Consider the following 11,076-nt stretch of genomic DNA (forward strand, 5'->3'; position numbering starts at 1 on the left):
TCCTTAGTGTCAGGCTTCCAAATGTGAAACCTTTTAAGGCTTTGTTATTACTGCCGCCTGGAAAATGACTTTTAAACTGATCTAGAACTAAAAGACACTTGTATACGTGTCATTGGGCATAAAGAGCCAAAAAGACGAGAGAAGCATACACAGAGCCCAGTATTGCTCTTACCCTTGAGCAAATTTTACATTAACGGTTATGTTTGGATCATAAATTAGGGTTCTAAATGCCACATCTGTACTAAAAGTCAAATTAAAGTCTAGAAAGGAAGTTGACAGTTGCCCCTAACAAATGAATATTCAGTCATTTTAAAACTTCAGGATGTTAAAACACAGTTGGACTCACATTCAAACCCTCACATTCAGCATATTGTACGGCGTGATACTTCATTCCTTTCCCTCAGAGGTGAAAATATATGCTCAACAGACAAACACAAACACACACATGCACACACACCCTTTTACCCCCTACACAGACAAACACAGCCTGTGTCTGGTACCCTAGTTATTACGGATGTTCACATGTTGAAACACTCAGACAACTATTCCTGCCTAAGTTTGTACGTGCATCTGACTCTGAGTGTGTGTGTGTGTGTGTGTGTGTGTGTGTGCAGTACTCGGTGTTTTCCTGCTGCTGGTGGAAGTGATTTGGAAAGAATGCAGTGGAAAGGGCGGGGCGTTGCGGCTGTTAAACCAGCAGGGTCGAGCCTCAAATGAAAGCGCAGCGCTAACGAGGGCGGATGCTAATTGAAGAGCCTCCCAGCATGGTGTCACAAACAGACACAAACACACATCCCCCTCTACAGTACACATATGCACACATATACAGTAACTGTGTTTTGCGTGGATTACTGGGTTTGCAGCAAGTGTATGTGTGTGTGCGCGAGAGAGAGAGAGAGGGTGGAGATGCAAACAGTTTCCGCGAGTGACAACAACACTGTCCACATTAAGGTCAGGCAGCTGCGTGTATTTTTACATCATCTCATCCTCGCCGTGTGAGATCGACAATTCCTGATGCGACTGTGCCGGGGGAGTCGGCGTGTGTTCTCGGCAGCGCACCACCACAGCTCAGCTGTTGTAGCTTGGTTAACCTTGTTAGCCTTCTCATTCTAAAAAGACTTCAAAGCAGCAAGAATAGTGACAAGACAGAAATGAATAGCGGCGGCAGATGTTTACGGAGTCCGCCGTCAGATGTACCCAGAAAACACTGGTACGGCGCATGGGATATTTTATATTTTTTTTCTAAATGTAGCCTATTACCGATGGCTTACCACATCATTTCTGTACACTGCACATTGACATGACATGAAGGAATGAATCAGTTTGACGTTTTCTCTTCCAATAACCATTTCCATTACCAGTGTTCCTATCTTACCACATCTGGATACCACATTAGGATCATTTTTATCTAAGGTAGCATGAATCCAAGCACTACATTGTGGATAAAAGCAACCCTATTGATGCAGAGTAATGTCCCGCAGGCATTAACTGACACAGGCAGTGTGTGTGTTTGTGGGTGTTTGCTAAAGCAATACAGGCTTTATAGCATCCGACTGGGCTCGATTTAAGTATTTAATGAGAGTACAAATGCCAAGCGAGTCACATCTTGCTACAAAGGTGTATGATAGGTTTTTGCAGGTCTGGGCAGCGCAGATGTATAAAAACAGATCTCATGGGATAATAAAAGATGAAATTGTTAACTGAGTGCAGTTGTGTGGTTAAAAAAAAAAATCCACTCGTTTTAATTTTGTTGTGAACCAAAACGGCATCTGCTGTTATTTGCTGTCACATTGACTGCAGTTACAAAAAAGAGTCACTAGATGGCATTTCACATGAAACAACTTACTGTTACTGGGGATGCTGTAAATGATTTTATGTCTGACAATAAGGCCCTACTGTGGTACACCGCAAAGAAATCTTCAGATATATGAATTATTTGAACAATAATTTAATTTCAATGAGTTGTTGTGAAGTAACGCCAACGTTAAGACAGTAGACTAGTCTAAGTATGGCAGAGCCTTTTGTGCTTCAAGAAAAGGAAAACTGGAAAAAGAGAACTGACAATCCTCTTTAATCAATTTAATCTAATAGACTAAAGGATTTGGAAAATGTTGACAACCCTATTACCAGCATCTTGCTGATGATGTGCCTTCACAACGGTCACCAAACAGGAAGCACCGGGAACATAAAAGTTGTCTGTTGCCCCTGAAATTGTTCAGGTTTTCTTCTTTTCTTAAAGAAAAGGATGATGTTCTACATTAAAAGGAAAGGAAAGGAAATACCTGGAATGTTTTGGTCTGACTCTCAATATTTTCCAACCACTACATAGACAATACCGGGTAATGGATGAATTCTCAGACAATTGTAGTATTTGATAATGGACATTGGACTGAGAACTTCTTTCTTATTCTTTTGTGGATATGGATATTGACAGGTTAAAGGGCTTAAATGGATCCAAAACTAGTCAGACCCTGTTTGAACGAATTGTATATGTCTCCGTTCTCACCTGCTCCTCTGTGATGAGTCCTGGTTGTGTGTCCGCCTCGTCAGTGGTGTGGTGCAGAGGCAGACTCTGGCACAGGTGGCCGAGCAGCATGGCCACTTCCTTCATGCTACGCCAGCAACATACCAGCACCATCTGGGCTGTCACCCTGTAGCTCTCACCACCTGGAGACAACACACATCCACAGAGAGACAAAACAAACTGTGACAACATACTGGAATATTGTGGCTGCTCTTACTTTATTCCCTGATAGTTTACGCAAAGAAAATGAAACAGTTGTAATAAATGGAAACAGTGTCACAGAACATGCTTGCTGGTCATTTATATTCACACACACATTTAAATTCATCAAGTGACACACACAAAGTATCATGTACAGTAAATACAGTACAAAAAAGGCCAAACACTGCCCCCAGCAGCATATTAATGTTACTGCACCCACAACAGCACCAACTGAATCCACTGCTCATAGGGAAATCTTGACACTGGTGAGTCTGACTTTGAATTTCACAATATTTAACATAGGAATTTCAAAACTACACTGAGTTAAGGTCGAAAGAATAACAATTCTGTGTTCAACTGAATCAACCAGTGTGCCATAACTCACCCGTGTCCACTGATGGAGTGTGTGTGGTCTGACTCTGTGTCTGATCTTCTTCAAGGTGTGTGTCCAGCTCTCTGGTGCTGGTGAAGAAGTCATTGGTGTCTCGGGGCTGAATCTCCTGCAGAATCCTCTGCAGACCTGCTGACGTCTCTGTCCATAAAACACACAAAAAAAATATCACATACAATACTCCTTTAAAGGGACTCTTTTGGTGCCATTAGTATGAGTTGAGTATTTTCTAGTTGACGTGTAAGATAAAAAAATGTATCATTTTCTACAGATGTCTAAAGTGGGCCAAGTATGTCCATGTTCAGGGAAATGCTTTAATCTCTTATTTTATAGGCTATTTTATTTTTACCCTCACAAATTATACATAAAAAAATGATTACATTACATGTCATTAGCAGATGCTTTTATCCAAAGCGACTAATCCAGAGTAAGACATGAGATTACCTGAGTCAGTATCCATGGGGATGAGTCCTTCAGGGGAGGAACTCTGAACTACCGGGGAAACCACGTCCGACATTCTGTAGCACACAGCAATGAGCTCTGACACCAGACATCTCCAATGCTCAGTCTGTTCCAAGCTCCTAAACGCACATATTGAAAAAGCAACTGCTCAGACAAACAAAACACAATGTGCTCTAGAGTAGTGCAGTAAGCTTTCCTTCACTGCCAACAACAAAGACAAGTTGTTTAACATGTGTATGAGCTGCGATGGTGTTTGCTCTCACTCTATGTTGAGCTGCTGTAGCACTGCTGTGATGCAGTGAGCTCTGCCATACAGAGGAAAGGAGGCCGCCGCTTGTAAGAGTGACGACTCGGCTCTCAACACCTCTGACTGCAGACAACACAGCAGGAACTGAACCACTGTGGACAAAAACAACAAAACACATTTCACATCTGCAAATCGGTAAAGTGTTCAGTACATGCATAGATTGACTGTGAGTACTATACACCCAGAACCTACCTGCAAGGGTGTTGAGTTCCAAAATAATCTTCTCAGAAGCCTGGGACTGTGGAGGGGGAGGCTGGAAATCGAGGCCCTGCTGCTGGGCACAGTGCAGCAGAGCCTGGCTCAGGTGTGGCTGCGGCAGCAACATGTTGAGGAGGTGAGCTGCTGTGACGCTGTCAAACGGCTTGGTGCTGGTACTGAGGTCCAGCGCAGCTTGAAGGACACATCGCATCCTCTCTGGCTCCTGACATCACAGAGATGATGTGAACATAGTGATTGTACAATGTGAAACTAAAAGTATTTTTTAAATAATGCATGCACTGTATCATGTAGGGTATCTGCAGGTATAAGGAAGCCAAATGTATGGCAACCTTGTTATATGCCCAGTTCTTTTCTTTTTAAAAGACTTTTAAGACCTTAAAAAGCCCTTTGAATCATCATTTTTAGGGATAATTAAGGCCCCAATTTTGAACAACCAAACAGACGAGTAGTTAGTGTTTGGATTATTTACCTGTAGCCCAACAGCTGATGGAGGGAGCTGCCGTAACAGTGTGGATGCCAGATGTTTGACTTCCAAGAAGTTGCTGGCAACAGAGTATAGGACATTCTGAGCATGTGCAGAGGAAACGACCTCACCAAGGGCAAACACATCAGAATCTGAAGAAAATGGTGAGGTAGAGGTTAAAAAAAAAAAAGGAGGTAGGACACACAGTGAGACAGTTGGAGCACCAGGCTGGCATCAGGGTAAAGAGCCTGTCCAAAAATGGATAGACAGTTGGCTGAGGAGCCAACAGAATCATGGACTCCAGTGCTGTGACTTGGCAAAAGCTAATGCAATCAATGTGCCAAGTGTCATCAGTACGGTGCCCAGAAGCACTCTGCAAAACTTTTTATTTGAGGACCCACTTTTTAAAGATGACAAAGCATTGTGACCACAATTCACGATATAAATTGTGACAAGAGCCAATTTTGTCCATATGTTTCTGACAATTTCTACTGACAACAATGTAATTATTATGAATAAGTTTACCAGCATTTCTGATTGATATATGTGCGATAAATGAATCAACTTCATTGTATGCATGTCAATTTAACAAAGGCACATAAATACTAAGTAATAGCCTGGAAATATCCTGCAAATATATTTGGTGACCCAAAACAACATTTACCAATACAGTCTCTAGGAATTTCTGCCCGAGAGTAAAGCCCTGAATTCCAAAATACTACAGGCTTGTGTTTTCTACCACGTATATGACCAGGTGTGCAATTTTCAGCTGTGGTATAAGAGAACAGTTGATTCATAAGGAACCTAGTACTTAAACTGAATAACTCACTGCAAAAAACATTTTTTTGCAGTCGAAACAGTTACTAAAAGTTACTAAAGTTACTGAAGTAATAGCATTACACAGCCACTGCCTTTGCAGTGATACAATGATTAAAATATGTATATTATAGTGTACATTTGTTATAAAACTATACTTTTGGTAATTGTGGGAGAAAGACGTCTGTGACATTCTGTGAAAGTCAATTAAGTCTGCAGGTGCTGAGTGTTAGGTGTACCTGTGCTGAAGGTGAAGAAATGGCCCAGTAAGCAGAGCAGGTGGAGAACCATGAGGCATTTAGAAAACGAAGCTCCAGGAATCAAAACCTCCAGCAGCCTCACACAAAGCCAGTGGAGGAACTCCTACATTGCACACACAAAAATAGCCCTTTATTAACAAGATCGAACAGAGAAAAGTGAGTGCTGAGTAAATGTGTTGTGTGAGTGATATACCTTGTACAGATGTAACGTGTGTTGGTCTCTGTCTCTCTGCTCCTGGTCTCTCAACTGACTCACTCTCTTCTGCAGCAGCAGAGTGCTGTCCCTCACTCTACAGAGTAACTGAGGAGAAGGAGATGTTGTTGAATGAAGTGACCACTTTGGTGTTTTCATTTCATCAAACATGAACATGCACCGGCGTTCGCACTGTGTGATTTTAGAGGCACCAACGACGACGTGATGTGAACTGCTCACCTTCTTCAGCAGGCTGACTGTCTGCTGTCTGACGCCGGGGGACTGACTGTTGAGATTGGGCAGCAGGAAATGGCAGATCAGGTCCATTTCCTGTGAAGTCAGAACCTCAGTGCTGCGGTGGCTCTCGCACACCAAACCCAAAGCATCCATCCTCACCTGGACAGTGAGAGATGATGATGATGACGACATTCACGTATGGAGGGAATCCACGAAATGCACAATTTTAAAGGACCATTCACACACATTCAAGGACAAACACAAACTCACTTGATCGTGTTTGTGTACGAGTGCCTGCTTGAGGAGGGAGAGGGGCACTAGTCCTCCCCACAGACTCTTTTCAGAGGATGGAACAACACCCTGGGCCCTGGCTGCCCGCAGGCATGTCATCAGAGCTCCCATTGGACCTCTACAACCTGACCCACCTGGTAGAAAATAAAAACTTTATTAACAGAAATATTCTACCCCATTACTGACTACCTTCTTTAATTGCTTGTGGTAAATATACAGTCTTTCAAACCACAACAGAAGTCTTATTAATATGAAGTGATGTGGATCAGAAGGGGAGAAACACAGAAGCTTAAGATACATGAGATGTGACTGTGTTCGTATGTGGCGTCGTGTGAGTGTTTGGGACTTTGCCTGTGCTGGAGGGAGGCGTTTCCTGCAAGGCCTGCACCATGTGAGCCAGGCTGGATGGGCTGCAGCGGAGCAGCTTTGGCAGGAAGTAGTCCAGGATGTATGAGGTTTGATCCAGTCTGGCACGGCACAGCACCTGTAGCAGTGGTGTTACCCATGTCCTGTGCCAACACTCCATCCAGTCCTCTACCTTTCCTGCTGCAGCAGCGTCCACCACCAGCTGTGCTTTGTGACCAATAAGAAACTTTTCCAGCAGGTTGCTGGCATAAGGAGCCAGCGTCTGGTCCCCCATCAAGCCCAGGAGACACGATGGCAGTTGGGGCTGGATGTTAAGCAAGTACCGTGCTCCACAGAGCTCCACCAGGCAGCCCAAGGAGCTGTATTTCCCCCTCATGTGCCACTCAAGTCCCAGCAGGCTTTGGGTGAGCTCTCTGATGTAAGAGTCCTCAGTAGGGTCAGAAATGGACGAATTGATGTGCAGATGGAAAAGGAGAAGGTTGTGAAAAAGCGAGCGGGTTTGGTGGCGCACTGCGTCTAGTGGGTGTTCCCAGTGGGAGTAGATGTGCTCAAGGAGGTGTCGGTGCAGCTCGGAGCCTCCGCTGAGAGCCTGCTGGAGGTGTGGAGGGCAGGGCCGTGGATCTCCCTGCAGACAGTCCAGGGCCGCACCACTCCACAGTGTTAGCACCCGAGCCACCACCAAGGCCGTACTGGACTCCTTTACACTATGGCAAAAGAAAAGTATCAATACCAGGATAGTGGTAGTACATTTTTAATAGAGCAATCAATTGAAAAGTCAGTTTTGACAGATGTACCTGACATCCAGATCCAGCAGCAATCTGGGGACTAACAGTAGCAGGTTCTCCCACTGTGGTCCTGGTAGAGCGCTGTCCCAGCTAAACATGGCCAGAACCCCATGACACAGATACAGGGAGACACCCAGCGGGCGATCACTCGCACACAGATGGATACACCTCTCTTTGAGCCACAGCGGGGCCAGGTCCAAACCCTGGACTGAGCTTTGCAGCAAACTGCACACCTGACACAAACAAACACACAGGAACATTAAGGTGATTAAATGTGTCTTTCAAATGTTGCTTTTGATCATGAGTTTTAGGAAAATAAATAGTAACAAATGTATATATGTGTATGTGTATATATATATATATATATATATATATATATATATATATATATATATATATACACATATATACATATATATACACATACACATATATACATATATACACCCTCAATTACCATTATTCCAATAGGGATTGATTTTCTTTGTTTCTAAAAGCTGCTTCCTTTGTGGACATTTCAATGAGTGTGCAAGGTGTAATGTGGAATAACCAGAACTATTAATCCATGACTCACCAGAGAAGCGATTTCTTCCCCAGAGCCCATGACAGACCTGATCAATAATACAACAGCCATGGCAGCTGTACTTTGGACTGACTGGATGAACTCCTCTAGAGGCAGAAAGAGGAAAAGATGAGAAGATCAGTGTGGTACAGTATGTTGGGGTAGTACTTTTTCTATTTTTATGCGTCCCTTTTTCAATCTCAGAATATTCCTCATTCTTAATATAAACCAAGAAACTGAACTGTGAAGTTGTTGGGTACAATGTGTGTGCACAGAATACTACAGTTAGCAGCAAGTTACCGTCAGTCAGGATGTGTACATAACAGCTCAGGAGGCTGCTCAGTGTCTCCTCCATCCTGCAGTGATCCTGCTCTGTCTGCAGGGCGGCACTGATGGTCTCTTGGGATCTCTGCATTACCAGCATGGAGGTCTTCACAGCAGTCAAACAGGAGTGCATCAGCTCGGCCTGGGCAATGTGACGGCCTGCAAGACCACTAAGGGAACAGCAGGGGGCGACATACACACATTGATAAACAACAAGCCATGCACTACAGATGTCAGGGTTTTCCTGATCCACTCCAAGCGTTTGTCAAATTTGAGTGCAGTCACAATGAGCCAGGAAGTAAATGCAACCAAGCATGAAAGAAAATACAACTCATTTAGCATTATCAAATGTCAAATCTCTAAATTTTATTCGCAATACTAACATAAGTTGTGTACCTGTTCTGATGAAGGTATTCCCTCAGTCCCTTATGAAGAAACTGCAACACTACACAAACGAGAAGAGCGAGAATAAGGCTGAGAGAAAAAAACACAGAGTCTCGTCTTAAAATCAGACAATAAAGACATGCAGACACTAACCTTCAGGCCCAAGTTTGTGAATGCATCGCTCACCTGGAGATAAAACATTTCAAAGAGGCAGATTTTGGTGTTTACTAATGTAACAGGAGGAAAAAAATTATCTGATCGATCAACAAATCAACATTAAAGGCAACCACGTGCAGTAGCCCACTCACCAAGAGGGAAGCCATCCAAACAGGCAGCGATTGTGTCTACAGTGTGAAGATATTTGTCTGAACCCAAGTTAGAAAGACTGTCAGACAAGCAGGCACACAAACAGTCTACAGTTTGCTCCCTTAACCAGGCAGGTACTGAACCCAAGGCACTGCGGACAAAGAGAAAAATTATTTATTACAGAGCCAAAGAATGTATTGTTAAATCTGTACACATGCAGCACTTTTACATCTTAAACATCAAAGAACAGACTTTGACAAAAGGTACCTGGCGATGGCTCGTCGTAAGGGATTCTTGGCTTGCAGGGAGGTGAAAAGCAGGGACATAGTGTGTAGACAGGTCTCTAGAAGAGTGTTTTCAGTCTGCTCTTCACTCAGTGCCTCCAACTGGGACCCTGCCTGATGAAATGTAAATAAAACATTTTTGGTCATATACTGTATTTTCAGTCTACACAGACATTATCCGGAGTTTGCTGTTCACATATGACAGTACCACAACATTGTCTCAGTGAGACACATCCACAACAGCAGCAGAATGTCTGCAATTGTCTGATTATATATATGTTTATCATGAAAATCACAACAGTCATTGTGTTCTTTACCTTTTTCACCAGCTGGATCTGCTGCACTGGCTCTGTCAGCTCCAAACAAGACTGTAGGGTCTGGGCAACCTGACTGACGCCATCTTCTCCCCCATCCACAGACAGGGATGCTGAGAAAGACAAGCCATACACCTCAATTTTTAGTAGTAGAAAATGCAGTGGAGCAGGGTAGAACTGCAAAATGTATATCTTGTAAATGACTGCCATTGCAACAACAACATACACAACATTTATATTTTACTTAACTTTTAAATTTACAGCACAGCACCTGTAGCAGTGGGGTTAAACTTTTAACTTTTAAATGCAGGCATAAAGATGTTGATTTCCTGATGTTCTTCTTTTCAATAAAACTATGATGCTGAAATTGAAATAATTAACTTTTCACCGTCTGGGATTATGTTATCAGTGAACCCAAAGCACAAAGACATTTCACCTTAAACATAGCTATTTCTTTACTTATTGCAAGTCACATTATCATTGCAATATTCAAATATGTTGCATGTTGTGCAGCTTTATTAGGGGACACAATTGAACAGAAAGAAGTAGTAGTTGAACAGAAAGAAGCAGTAGTAGCAGTAGTTTTGACTTCATTACCTATCAGTTTGTGCAGGTTCTGCTCTTCCAGCACCACAGCCTCCACTTTGGCTGTCTTCTTCTTCTTCCCCACCATGACTCTGCCCTGTGTGGGAAGCAGGATCATTCCACATCAGCCCCATTCATTGAAAATATGACTGTGATTCAAGCTAAAATACAACTAGATTGTAAAGAATAAAACTTGGAGGCAACCCAGCCTCATTCTCCCTCTTTCAGGTTCTCTTCTCTCTTAACTGACAACTTAACCCACACTTGTTAACAGTATGTTTCTTTTCCAACTGCTAGCAACTGTTAGCCAACTACTGCCTAGCAATGATTCTACGAGCCACGTTGAAAAGAAACACAGATAGGGTAAACACTCAAAAGTCACGTCAACTAAATCCCCACAAATAACTGTTAAAGAAAGGCAATGATTGATTGATACGATATGACTGGCATTCACGTAAGTTTAACATGTGGTTTACTCACCGGAGCCCCAGTGTTTTAGCTGGCTACTGAGGAGATTCAAGTCGCAAGTAAAGAACGACCTTTTCCGGTAATATGTTTTTCAAAATAAAAAACAGGAGTCAAAAAACAAAACAGTTCACAATCGTTGACTTGTTTCGTGAATTAAAATATTATTCACTTTATTTCACGATTGAACAGATAGTAACAAATATGTGGTGAACACAGTTGATGTTGTAAAATGTTAACAAAACATAACTCTGAAGGCATACTTGGAATGGTTCCTGTATTGTTCCCGGGAGATTGACGGTCCATGCTGTTGCCGCACGCGAGAGTCGTCACTTCC

General features: G+C 42.9%; 1 protein-coding gene across 1 annotated transcript in view; it reads right to left on the reverse strand.

The window, feature by feature from the left end:
- Positions 1-10,777, reverse strand: part of thada (THADA armadillo repeat containing) — an 81,795-nt gene extending 71,018 nt beyond the window's left edge. The window contains exons 1-21 of the mRNA XM_044045962.1: positions 10,755-10,777; positions 10,287-10,371; positions 9,693-9,802; positions 9,359-9,489; positions 9,094-9,242; positions 8,939-8,971; positions 8,798-8,846; positions 8,378-8,571; positions 8,090-8,184; positions 7,525-7,748; positions 6,716-7,434; positions 6,344-6,498; positions 6,077-6,232; positions 5,837-5,944; positions 5,623-5,746; positions 4,574-4,719; positions 4,078-4,306; positions 3,842-3,977; positions 3,561-3,697; positions 3,111-3,257; positions 2,507-2,667 (exon numbers count right to left, since the gene is read on the reverse strand). Coding sequence (XP_043901897.1) covers positions 2,507-2,667; positions 3,111-3,257; positions 3,561-3,697; positions 3,842-3,977; positions 4,078-4,306; positions 4,574-4,719; positions 5,623-5,746; positions 5,837-5,944; positions 6,077-6,232; positions 6,344-6,498; positions 6,716-7,434; positions 7,525-7,748; positions 8,090-8,184; positions 8,378-8,571; positions 8,798-8,846; positions 8,939-8,971; positions 9,094-9,242; positions 9,359-9,489; positions 9,693-9,802; positions 10,287-10,362 — 3,279 coding nt within the window. The 5' untranslated portion in view covers positions 10,363-10,371; positions 10,755-10,777. The remainder of the gene's footprint in view (positions 1-2,506; positions 2,668-3,110; positions 3,258-3,560; positions 3,698-3,841; positions 3,978-4,077; positions 4,307-4,573; positions 4,720-5,622; positions 5,747-5,836; positions 5,945-6,076; positions 6,233-6,343; positions 6,499-6,715; positions 7,435-7,524; positions 7,749-8,089; positions 8,185-8,377; positions 8,572-8,797; positions 8,847-8,938; positions 8,972-9,093; positions 9,243-9,358; positions 9,490-9,692; positions 9,803-10,286; positions 10,372-10,754) is intronic.
- Between the last annotated feature and the right edge of the window lie 299 nt (positions 10,778-11,076).

Source organism: Solea senegalensis, linkage group LG15 (assembly GCF_019176455.1).
Source record: "Solea senegalensis isolate Sse05_10M linkage group LG15, IFAPA_SoseM_1, whole genome shotgun sequence".
Lineage (NCBI taxonomy): Eukaryota > Metazoa > Chordata > Actinopteri > Pleuronectiformes > Soleidae > Solea > Solea senegalensis.